Source organism: Neovison vison, chromosome 1 (assembly GCF_020171115.1).
Source record: "Neovison vison isolate M4711 chromosome 1, ASM_NN_V1, whole genome shotgun sequence".
In the NCBI taxonomy this organism is placed as follows: Eukaryota; Metazoa; Chordata; class Mammalia; order Carnivora; family Mustelidae; genus Neogale; species Neogale vison.
In genome coordinates this window covers 71,644,346-71,657,563 of record NC_058091.1, presented here as the reverse complement: position 1 = coordinate 71,657,563, position 13,218 = coordinate 71,644,346, and the positions used below count along the sequence as shown (strand labels likewise).

At 37.6% G+C, this 13,218-nt stretch overlaps 1 protein-coding gene across 2 annotated transcripts in view; it reads left to right on the top strand.

Moving 5' to 3' along the window:
* LAMA2 (laminin subunit alpha 2) overlaps nt 1-13,218 on the top strand; it is a 491,254-nt gene that overhangs the window by 231,930 nt on the left and 246,106 nt on the right. For both annotated transcript variants that reach the window (XM_044249160.1, XM_044249149.1), the window contains exons 18-19: nt 6,035-6,246; nt 12,166-12,272. In XM_044249160.1, coding sequence (XP_044105095.1) covers nt 6,035-6,246; nt 12,166-12,272 — 319 coding nt within the window. The remainder of the gene's footprint in view (nt 1-6,034; nt 6,247-12,165; nt 12,273-13,218) is intronic.

Below are 13,218 nucleotides of genomic sequence, written 5' to 3'. Positions count from 1 at the left end.
AACTGTAGATGTTTTTGAAATAGAGTTCCATGATCACATAAGTATATGAAGTATCTCTTAGCATGTTAAAAGTTCTGACATGTCCTGGATGGAAGACATCTGTTTAATTACTTTAACTCAGCATTTTCTTTTCTTTTCTTGAAGTGGAGCTGACACCCAGTGTTAATTAGATTCAGGTATACAACGTAGTGATTGGACCACTCTACACATTATGCTAGAACTCAGCATTTTCTAATCTTGTGTGACTATATATTATATATATATATATATATGCGCATCTCAGACTCAACTCAGGTGGTGGACAGGAATTATAACTTTATATTCTTTATCTCAATTTAATTTCTATTTTGAGACCAAATCTCTATATGTGGGAGCTGTGAGAGCTTAGAAACATAATTTCAGTCAAGTATACTTTAAATTCACTCAATGTTATATGTCAGTTATATCTCAATTTAAAAATTTTGGGTTTTTTTTCCTTCCTCCCCATCTCTCAGGCTTGAACCAAATTCTAACAAGCTTAGTTAGAACCAAGAAACCTGAATGCGTGAGTGAGTGAGTGAGTGATTATGTGTATGGTACTGTTTGTGTGTCTGTGAGTGTATATGTGACTATGAGTGTATGTGTGTATCTGTGGCTATGAGTGTGTCTGTATATTGCTATGGGTGTGTGTACAACTATGAGTATGTTTGGCTGAGTGTGTGGTGTGTCTCAGTGAGAATCTGTGTCTGTGAGTGTGTGTGTCTGTGTGACTATGTGTGTGACTCTGTGTGAGTGTGGGTGTATGGCTCTGTAAGTGTATGTGTGGCTGTGAGATTGTGTGAGTGTGTGGCTCTGTGTGTATGTATCTGTGTATTGTGGGGGGCAATGTACAGATGGTGGTCCAAACATCCAAGGATGTTTCTGCCAACCTCTTCCTTTTTCTGGTCCTCCCAACTGCCTTTCCCTTCAGGTTGAATTAGTCTGCACTACTTCCATACCACTGGTAGGGGTGTGGGAATCATTCTGCTGCCTTCACTCTCCTGGGACCCACCAACACTCTACTCATCTCTTCTCCATCTGCCTTTTCTAACTTCATCCCATTTTCTGTTGAAGATGCATTGCAGCAAGAGGGGCCAAATTCATAGAAACTGTGACTTCTGAATCCCAAAGTCCAGAAGATTCCTGGATTTTCTGCTTTCATCCTTGTCAGATCTTTTCACTCAGTCATGTAGCACAAGATGGTCTTGCTGCTAGAAATGAGGGAATAGAAACAATCATGAAAAAGAGAACGGCAAAACAAGATATGACAAAATATTAACTAATTTTTTTTTAGTTGACTCACAATGTTACATTAGTTTCAGGTGTACAACATAATGATTCAGCAACTCTATAGGTTATCCTATGCTCACCACAAGTGAAGCTCCCATCCGTCACCATACAATGCTATCACAGTACCATTGACTGTATTCCCTATGCTGTGTCTTTCATCCCTGTGACTTATTCATTCCATAACGGGAGGCCTGCCTGTATTTTCCTCTCCCTTTCAACCTCCAGCCCCCACCCCTGAGGGCAACCATCATTGTGTTCTCTGTGCTTATAGTGTCTGATTCTGCTTTTTTTTTTTTTAATTCATTTAAGATACTGACTGATAGTCTATAACATGTAGAACACTAGTTACACTTTTCAGAAACTTTTTCTGGGGGCCCAAGCACACATACTTTCAGATATTGCTGCTTTCCTCTGGGGAATATTTTAAATAAAAGAGAAACGGAGAGAGAATGAGAGAATGAGGTATTCATCATGGCACTTTTCTAAGATTCTGGGCATCTGTCACTGTCAAGGAGGAGAAAAGATAGAAAAACAAAGAAAATACCTTGAAGGGTAAAAAAGGATGAGTGTTGGAGCATCAGGAAAAATTTAAAAGAACGTGGAGAAAAAGTGAGCTAAATGCTGGTCACATTTGCTCTACTGGTCACTAAGCTACTTCCAGAATCTTATTCTGAAAGTATGTATCATATATATCATACTCAGCAATATATCATACTTAATGGAGAGACACTTAAAAAGACTGTGGCAGGGCGCTTGAGTGGCACAATCAGTTGAGCATCTGACTCTTGGTCTCAGCTCAATCATGATCTCAGGGTTGTGGGATCAAGCCCCATATGGGCCGGCTCTGAGCTCAGTGGGGAGTCTGAGGTTCTCTCTCCCACCTTCTTACACCTCCCCTCCCCCCACACACAAAATAAATAAATAAATCTTAAGGAAAAAGAATGTGGCAAGTTGACCCAGTAGGATATATTGGACCACGTGAAACTTAATGAGGTACAGGGACCCCCAAAGCCCTGTCCCCTTCCTAGCTGGCAAATTTTTAACAGCTCCTCATGTAAGGAGAGAGAGGTCAAAGTTAAGACTCATTTCACAATGGCCACTGAGAATGCAGAAGGTATTGGAACCCAATTGCTTGTAATTCGGAAAATTCACCTATAGTTTTATACGTATGATTCATATTCTAGGTCAGAAAAAATTCTTATTGCTTTTTAAGTTTCAGTTCCAAAATCCTATTTAGATATTCTCTGCTTCATAAATTCCTGACTTTGAATTGAGTCTAATTGCCGTATTACCATGATACTGCTGAGAATTTCTACTCATGCCTGAGTCTCCTTGAGCCCTTGAGTCTCAGACGTGGAGTGTATAGTCGGAGAAATAGAAAAAGCAAGATGGTCATACTTAACTCAGTAATATCATTAGCAACATTGTGACTCCAAGTAAGGTTTCCAAAGTCTGCTCCTATGTGGTTGTACAGGTTGTAGAATGCACAAAAATACTCAGCTGAGAGGGAGTTTAGGAGCTTACAACCCGGCTGCTCAGTACGTCCATTCTCCGTTTTTCTGCGTATGCTCAAAGAGGACCCTTTTCTTCTCCTAATTTGCAGAAAGGAACCACATAAACAGGCAAACCCACCCAGTCTTTAACTGATTTGGTCACAGGGAAAGTAGTAAGAATGCATACCTATTGCATAGCCACTCCAGCCACCCTCCTCTGTGCCTTCACCAATACTGTTCCTTCTGCAGCCCTTCCAGCTCTCCACGTGAGATTCACCCTGCTCAAGTTTTCCAGTTCAACCCTATCATCCTGAAAGTGTCCTTGATGATTCCTAATATGAATTGGTTGCCCTTTTCTGTGCTTCCGTGAGGACATTGGCATATCTGCAGTAGCTCCCTGCTACATTTTTAAGTACGTCTTTCTTCTCCATGGGCAGCAGCATCAAGGTTGTGCCTTATTTATATTAGCCTGATGAAATGTTCCATAGGTATTTGAGTAAGGGCAGGAGAGGAAAAGAGTGAGAGCTTTTCTAGTATGCTCATAGATATCGAAGTACTGTGTTTAGTCTATAGGTACTGACTGAGACTGTAGGCCACATATTTTAGCCAAAAGTTATTGAAAAAAATGATGCAGCGGAGGAAAAGAAATCTTGCCAGTGTTGCTCTGCACTTCTCATTGCCATTTCTCTTCACTTTTGCTATCTTCCCTCTCCCTCTGTCATCTCTCACTGTCTAATATTGTTCCTGAGTCATCAACAGAAAGTACCATATTACATAATGGCATGTGGCATCTAGAATCTCATCTACATTAAAGGTTCTCTTTCTAAAATATTGCAGTTTGGTATGAAAAAAGTTAGCATATGTGGAAAGAAACAGTGACTTTGTATTGTCAGGATGTCCATCTGTAGCAAGGAATCCAATAAACTGCTAAGAAGCGTCCTCATTCTGCCTTACATATGAAAGTGAGAGACCCTGAGATTTCAAATTACAATTAGTTTTTGTAGAGTGAAAAACTGAGAGGCTGGCAAGGTTTAAAGGGCTGTTATTCACACTAATTTTAATTAAGTGACTCCAACTTGATCAGACTATAAAACACTTATTAACAAAAGTTATATGATTAGCAGTATTATAGTCCCTGACCCTAGAATTACATTTTAATTTCTACTGACACATTTTTATGTCTCTCAAACTACTATGCTATATATGGAAACACACATGCATATACATACCAGTAATAGAACCTGAATGCACACTTTTTATAGAGCAGCATATGAATTATCTATCATGTATATTCAGTATGCTTTCTTACATGTTCTACAATAAAAAGGAAAAGATGCTTCTTCTCTTAGTCTACTTGATTGTTATTATTTTCTCATGAACAAAGGGTTCCTTTTTATTGTGGAAGAATTGGGGGCTTACTAATTGGTATCCGTGTTGAGAAAAATTCCCAGATCTTATTATATAATGCCATCTCTCCTGAGAGCAGTAAGTCATTTTGAGGAAACTGAGCTGAAAATAATGGGTTTTCGTTGGCTGCGATAATGATCATTGTATATCATTATTCTAGTGGAGCAAAGTCTGTCTGTTAATGGTAAACAAAATGAGATGAGAGTATATGTGGATGTGATCATAAGCTCTGCATATCAAGTAAGGCAAGGAGAATTGGATTAAAATTCAAAAGTGTCTTCCTATTATCTTTATGGAATACCACTTCTGAAGAGATTGTGGGGAAATTATATACACTAAAATGTTAGTTCATATTTTATAGTAGATAATTAATAAGCAATTATATTTGTGGATGATGTATTCTTCCAAACAATATTTATACTATGGCTTTTGCAATTTATACAATATTTTGTGAATATAATTAAAACTAGTAATCTCATTTTTAAAAATTATGGTAAAAGGTTAATCCTCTAAAAAAAAAACAATTATTATGGCACTTTTAAGTGTTCTAGAAAACTCAGAGTCATTAATGACTTTGGTCCATAGTTGTGATGTTATTAAAATACCCTCACATGATGTAATGGATTTAAATAATTTCTATTTTGAATGGTAGAAAGCATTTCTCTACACAGTGGCTTATATATCTGCAAGTCGATGAGCATAAAAGTAGTGTACTATTGAAATGATATTCTCCCACATTGTTTTTGTTCCCCTTCAATTTTGATCTTTACCGCAAAAGACTTTTTATTTTGCTAAGATGGCACAGATGACAGAGCCAGCCTGACTGTAAGACTAGAAAGGCCCTGTTTTGCTTCTCCTTTGGCAAGTGTGGTTTAATATGAAGCGTGAACAAATGTAACTGAAAGAGAAGACAGAGCAGAATATAAATAGATGCCTCCTGAAACCCTGTATCTGTGCATCTGTGACATTAAGTCGCATTTTGAAACAACATATGGATAAAGGGAAATTTAATACTACAATTTTAAAATCATCTCTGCTATGCCTCATAAATAAACAAATTTTTTCCCAATAATATGTAAAATAGTATTTAGTCCTTAAAAAAAAAGAGAGAGGGAGAGAGAGAGACCTAGAGTTTGTTAATACGAGTTGTGGGCACAATTAAGCATCACCTTACAGCTTGTTACCCCAAGATGCTGGCATACCTGCTTCTTGGGAAAGGCTCTTCAGTGAAAATCTGCCTCTTTATGGAAATGCAAATATATACAAACCTTTTATTAACACAGACATACCCACAGCCCCCATCTGAATAATAATGAGACTCTTTGGAGTCACAATTTTCTATTTAATAAATTCTGAGTTCTCACTGCTGAATTTCCTTGCAAGTCTGTTTCCTCATAACAAGCTTTTGTTACAACAACAACAAAAAATGTGAACCTTACATATTTGTACAGAAAACAACCAATTGGAGTAGATACATATGATGTGTTGCACTACAAAGGCTTTCCAACATGGACCTGGATTCCTCCGGAGTGCCAACAGCAGATTTCTTATTATGCTTTGGTCTCGTCTTCGGTGCCAGTGACAAGATTTTTTTTTTTTTTCCTGGCTGAAATCTAATTACTAGTGGGGCTGGCAGGATTTCATCTTGTATCTACACTACAGTTATAGAAAAACATTTTTTAATCACCTTGCATTCGAGAGAAGGAACACTTAAAAGGAAAGCTTATCATCCTGGGAGAGGGTAGCGTGAAAAATATACAAACATTGCCCCCAGTGGGTTTTGTGAGTTCCTCCCAGATACTCACTGATGAAATTTTTCCCCGTAGGTGTGCAGAAGGCTATTTTGGACAACCTTCTGTACCCGGAGGATCATGTCAGCCATGCCAATGCAATGACAACCTTGACTTCTCCATCCCTGGCAGCTGTGACAGCTTGTCTGGGTCCTGTCTGATATGTAAGCCAGGTACAACAGGCCGCTTCTGTGAGCTCTGTGCTGATGGGTATTTTGGAGACGCCGTGGATGCAAAGAACTGTCAGCGTAAGTCCTGAACTACTGAACTACTGACAGAATTGATGCATTGCACCTCAAAGCAGCTGATGAGTTCTTGATTGGGGATTGGAGGGAAGGAAATGAGGTGGATACATGTATCATAGAAGCAGAGCCAGTACACAGAGTCTGCACCTCCTAAAATATTTCTTTGTACGAGTAGAGTCCATCCTTTGAAAATTGCTGCCTTGTCAAAGGGTTGTTGTTTTTTAAATGACGCACAGATTTTTGTAGATGTGTGCAATGAAGATTAGTAAAACAAACTTATGCCCACAATAGGAGAGAAGACTAGAAATTAGGTAAGCCCCATTTATCCCTATTGTGTATCTCAGTGATAATCATTTTCTTAAAATGAATTTATCTGTCCCTGTGATTGCTTTGGTACCTGTTTATAGGTGTTCATCTGTTATGCTTTCACATGTGAACTTTACATTCTTGCATTTCATAATAGGTGTAAAATTCTGCCCATATTTCTATGCAGTGGCATTTGTAATTGTTGAATGATTGACCTTCACCTTAAGACTATTCACAGGATGCTATTTCCGCATTTCCTTTCACAAAATTGGCTATTGTAGGGCCTCACCCATGTTAATCAGTACATTTCTCCTGTCACCTCCTCCTCCTTAGCTGTCTTATTTGACACTGCATATAATTTACTAATGCTTCATATTAGCAGTAACATAATAGGCAAAGGAAAGCTTTCTGTGCAGAATCCAGTGGAAGGTGAGTCCGTGTCTGCACCTGAACAATTTTATACCATCCTTGACTTCACCTGCTGCCATAATCTGTAGGTAGGTCAGGTTATGATATCCACAGTTCACTTCTGCCCACTTCATCATATAAGAAGGGGTTCTTCCAGTCATTCAGTTGGGACCTAGGAGCTGTAAAATTATAGAAACCACTGTAGTGTCTTGTTATTGTCCCTGCTCTAAGCACCAAAGACCAGGTAGGAGACCCCATTTCAATAACAAATGTGCCTTTCTTCTCATAGGTTTGGAAGATGAGTGCCAGATTTTTGTACTTTAAAAATGACAGTTTGTTAAATTAAAAACAAATCACTCTCATACTCTGGTCTCTTCAGATCAAGTAAATATTTCACCTTTTATTAAAAAGCCACAAACAAAATCCATAAATCGCTCTCTAGAACAATAAGCATTGATGACTATCACCTATAAATTGGAATTTTTTTAAAGCAAAATTTCCAACAGGCACATTGTAGGTTTTCTTGTGTAAAATCATAGGAAGCTTAAGAAATTCTCCCATTCAAAGACATTATCTAAGATCTACAGTTTCTAGCTACGTACCCTGGACAAGACCGTTGGCCTCATGGAGATTCAGTTTCCTCATTTACATAAAAGGTCATGATTTTGTGTGGGGTGGGGGGGCAGGGGGGGAGGGGGGGATTAAAGGATCTAGCCACAGGGAGTACCCAGTGCCCTGCTGCAGGGGTGGGGGGTGGGGCTGGGAGGCTCATATGGTAGGTAGCTCCTTTGGCAGTAGTGCTCGTGGTAGTTGTATCTGTGGTTGCCTCATTTTAGGGCTCTTTTTCTATCTTCCAGTAGTTTCCTCAATAAAGTTGAGGAGATCTTTCTACTCATTTTATTGTGGTAAACTGGGGATCTGTGGAATAAGAACATGTAGGAGAATATGGTATAAAAACATTCTTAAACTATCACCAATTTTTATACCACTTGCCATGAAGTACATATAGAAATGATTAGGGTTTTTAATGTTCTTCAGCATAAGAAATATAAGAAATATATTATCTATTTTTATAATTTTTCATATATTTGATAGCTCATCTGTGCATAGGTAGTAAACCCTCAAGAAGAGAAAATTCATGATAAATCATTATTTTAGTTTTCTTTAGGTTTGTTCATGGAAAGTATACCACTACAAAGAAATACATTTTTTCTTTTTAAATATATATGTTATAGTTTGGGTCATATATTTCACTTAAAAATGCTAGTGCTTCTATTTTTAACTTTTTGAGAAACCTCCATACTCTTTTCCAGAGTGTCTTTACCAGCTTGCATTCCCACCAACAGTGTGAGGCAGTTCCCCTTTCTCTGCATCCTCGTTAACATTTGTTGTTTCCTGTGTTGTTGATTTTAACCATTCTGACTGGTGTGAGGTGATATATCATTGTAGTTTTGATTTGTGTTTATCTGATGCTGAGTGTACTAAGAATCTTTTCATGTGTCTGTTAGCTATCTGGATGTCTTCTTTGGAAAAATGACTATTCATGTCTTCTGCCCATTTCTTAACTGGGTTATTTATTTTGGGGGGTATTGAATTGATAAATTCTTTATAGACTTTGGATCTAACCCTTTATCAGATATATCATTTGCAAATATCTTCTCCTATTTCATAGGTTGCCTTTCAGTTTTGTCAATTGTTTCCTTCACTGTGCAGAAGCTATGTCTCGATGAGGTCCCTATAGTTCTTTTGTTTCCCTTGCCTCTGGAGATGTATCTAGTGAGAAGTTGCTATGGCCAACATCAAAGAGATTCCTGTCTGTGTTGTCCTCTAAGATTTTGATGGTTTCATGTCTCAGTTTAGGTCTTTCATCCTTTTTTAATTTATTTTTGTGTATTGTGTGAGAAAGTGGCCCCATTTCATTTTTCTGCATGTTTCTGTCTAGTTTCCCCAACACCATTTGTTGAAGAGACTGACTTTTTTCCCTTGGATATTTTTTCCTGTTTTGTTGAAGATGAGTAAACCATATAGTTGTAGGTCCATTTCTGGGTTTCCTATTCTGTTCCATAGATCTGTGGATCTGTTCCAAAGATCAATATGTCTATTTTTGTGCCAGTACTATACCATCTTGATGATTATTACAGCTTTATAATAAAACTTGGAGTCCAGAATTGTGATGCTTCCAGCTTTGCTTTGCTTTTTTTAAGATGGCTTTGTCTCTTTGGGGTCTTTTGTGTTCCATAAAAATGTAAGGATTGTTTGTTTTAGCTCTGTGAATGATGCTGGTGGCATTTTGATTGGGACTGCATTAAATGTGTATTTTTTTAGGCAGTGTATCTATTTTTTAATATATTTAGCTGTTTATTTTTTGCTATATTTATTGCTATATTTAGCAATATTTGTTCTCTCATTCCATGATCATGGAATGTTTTTCCATTCTTTGTGTCATCTTCAATTGCTTTCCTAAGAGTTTGATAGCATTCAGAGTACAGATCTTTTACCTCTTTGGTTAGGTTTATTCCTGGGTATCTTTTAATTTGGGGTACAATTGTCAATAGGATTGATTCCTTGATTTCTCTTTCTGCCATTTCATTACTGGTGTACAGAAATGCAATAGATTTCTGTACATTGATTTTGTATCCTATAACTGCTTTTGTTATTTTATTTATTTATTTATTTATTTAATGTTTTTATTTATTTATTTGACAGAGATTACAAGTAGGCAGAGAGGCAGGCAGAGAGAGAGGGGGAAGCAGGCTCCCCACTGAGCAGAAAGCCCGATGTGGGGCTCAATCCCAGGACCCTGGGATCATGACCTGAGCCGAAGGTAGAGGCTTTAACCACTGAGCCACCCAGGCGCCCCCTGCTTTTATTATTTCTAAGGTGATGTTAATTTATGGTAAATTTAATCCTATATTCTTCATTCTAAGAAAAAAATAACTTCTAGATTATGTGGAATCTTAAAAATTGAACTATAGTATATATGAGATTCAGATAAAGAAATTAAAATTATATTTTAAAAGGAAGTATGGGGAAAGATGGCAGCTACACTTGTAGTGAACATAGTATAATGTATAAACTTGTTGAACTACTACGGTGTTCACCTGAAACTAATGTAACACTGCATGTCAACTACTCTCATTTAAAAAAATATTAATTTAAAAAAGAAATTAAAAGTATATTCAACATTTCTACTATCAAATGAAATAGGTATTTACAGAAAATATTGTGTTAGCTTTCCTCACATCCCTGCTATCGAGTATGCTTTAGCGATTATTCCCTAGGGAAAATCACAGCTGCTAATGGCCACCAAACTTGTATCAAGTTAGCAGAAACTGAAGGCCAAATTGCTGGGAGAAAAATCCAGCCATTTTTAGGAAAGCAGTAAAACTAAGCAGAACCTTGAGTCAGATGAACAGGAAAATAGCATAAACAAATGGAGTAGCTATTTATAATGTATTTATAAGTTGTGCTCAAAATCAAAGTATCCAGAGACACGAGGCATTGCACAAAATTTACCAAAACCACCTATGAATATTCTAAATTCCTGTGTCGTCTCCCCTTGTGTCAGTGCATTTATAGGTACCATTGAAAATACACTTGTAGAGTACAGAGTGAGCCATTAATTATGTTCTGTTTGTGAAAACACCATTTAATTTTTAGACTGATTTTTTATATATCTCAGAATAGCATCAAACAACTTCATAACACAGAAAAGACAAAAGAGTACTTAAACCAAATGTATTGAAAATAGAATATAAGTTGCAAAACAAAGTGACTTTTAAAAATTATAATGGTATTTTCCTAATAGACTTAACACAGTGTTTTCATCTTATACTCTTTTTAACTGGATATATTTGACATATAACATTGTGTAAATCTAAGGTATCCACATGTAACTTTGATATACCTATATATTACAATATTACAATATGATTGCCACTGTAGCAATATTTATTCTATTACACAATATACACAATATTCTCTATATTCCTTATACTGTGTATTAGAGCACTATAGCTTATTTACTACTTATTATTTACTACTTGCAAGTGTGAACCCTTAAACAACAGCAGTTTTATGCCCCACCATCCATCCCCTGGTAAACCACCATTTTACTACCTGTTCTTTATGGGTTTGATTTTTTTTCAGATTTCATGTATAGGTGGTATCATGCCTTAGCTGGCTTTCTTTGTCTGACTTATTTCACTTAGCATAATGTGGTCAAGGTCCATCCATGTTGTTGAAAATGGCAGAATATTCTTCTTTGTCGAGACTGAATAATGCTCCATTTATATACACCGCACCTTTTTCTTTTTTTCAATCCTTTCATCCTTGATGGACATTATTTCCAGATCTTGACTATTGTAAATAGTACTGCAGTAAACATGAGAGTGTATATATCTCTTTGAAATTCTGTTTTCATTTCCTTTAAGTATACATCCTGTAGTAGGATTGCTGGATTGTATGGTAGTTCTAGCTTGAATTTTTTAAGGAAACTCCACCCTGTTTTCCCAAGTGGTTGGACCAATTTACATTCCCACCAACAGTGTGCAAGAGTACCCTTTTCATCACATTCTTGCCAGCATCTGTTGCTTCTTGTCTTCTTGATAACAGCCATTCTAATAGGTATCAGGTGATACCTCATTGTGGTGTTGATTTGCATTTCTTTGGCGGTTAGTGATGTTGAACCTCTTTTCCTGTGTCTGCTGGCCACGTTGATGTCCTCTTTGGAAAAAAGGTCTGCTTAGTTCCTCTGTCTTACATACTTTTCTAATCTTAAAGGTGTGTGTGTTTGTTCATATACGTGTGTCTATATACACACACAATAGATATAAAATAATACAGATTATATAACATTTATAATTTACTCTCAAAATTGGGATAATAATGATTACAGTAATGTTTTAACAACATATTATATGCCAGGCATTATGATATAGCTTTATATGTATCATCACCAAAACTCAATTCCAGCGTTACCATCTGGGGGATATTATTATTATTATTATTAAGATTTTATTTCTTTATTTGACAGAGAGAGATCACAAGCACGCAGAGAGGCAGGCAGAGAGAGAGAGAAGGAAGCAGGCTCCCGGCGGAGCAGAGAGCCCGATGTGGGGCTCGATCTGGGGGATATTATTATTTAGTAAGCTTCTTAATACTCCAGGAAGTGTTTTCCCAACCACAGATCACTCTTGTTTTTTGCAGCTTGTCGCTGTCATGTCAATAGCTCCTTCTCTGAGCGCTGTGATGCCAGGACGGGACAGTGTGAGTGCAAACCTAACGTGCAGGGACGGCGGTGTGATGAATGTAAGGTAAGGGGCAGGAGCTGATGAAGAATCACTTCCTCCTGGAAAATGTTCATGAGCCTTCAACGATGTGCATAGTAAATATATGGAGAGAGGAGTTCAGGATCATCCAATTCTTTATGTACCAGCACTGGGATAATCGAAATGTTTTTTCCAAAATAGAAAAAAAAAATCCTGAACTTTAGCTTTTGACCTTCAATGTATCTTTCCTTGGCAGTGAATTTGTGGAATATTTGTGCAATTCAGATGTTTTTGAAACAAATAGCGCATCATTTTAGTCCCAGTCTATGGTGAGTAAAACACTCTTTGCTCTTACGCTGGCAGAATGAAATGCATCATACCCTTTGTTTTTAGCAAATTCTACTTAACTGAAGTTTCCAGTAGAGAAGCTAATCCACATATTTTTAGAGACATTGTTTTTTCTAAAAGGAAATAAAAGAGTCCAAATATGTTGCTCTCTGTTCTTGAACATATCACCCTGCCTTCCGGATGGCAAGCACCTTCAATCCCTCCGCGAGGGCGACGGAGTCACACTACCTCTTTCTTATAAATATGTATTTTGGTGATAAAGACTGTTCAACAGAAGAAGCACTTCTCAGATGGCAAAGTGGCCTCTCTGTAGTCAGTTTGAGAATATCATCTGCGTCAATCTCCTGAATAATATCAAATGCTTTTTTGTTCCTTTGTTTCTTTCTATTTTCTGTTGGCTTTTAAAGCCCAGTATGTGGTGGGAGCCAGAGAAGCAATTCTGTGTGCTGTGTGACTGCAATCCCGTTGGCTCTGTGACGCCGTGGTGTGATGGGACAGGAAGATGTGCGTGTAAATCTGGCTTCGTAGGGCGACAGTGCCACCTCAGCATGCAGGCACAGCGGCAGGAGGAGCGGTCACAGAGAGCGCAGCGGGTGCTGGGGCCTCCTCAGAGGTGGTTTGTCAGCAGCTCCAGCGGGTGCCC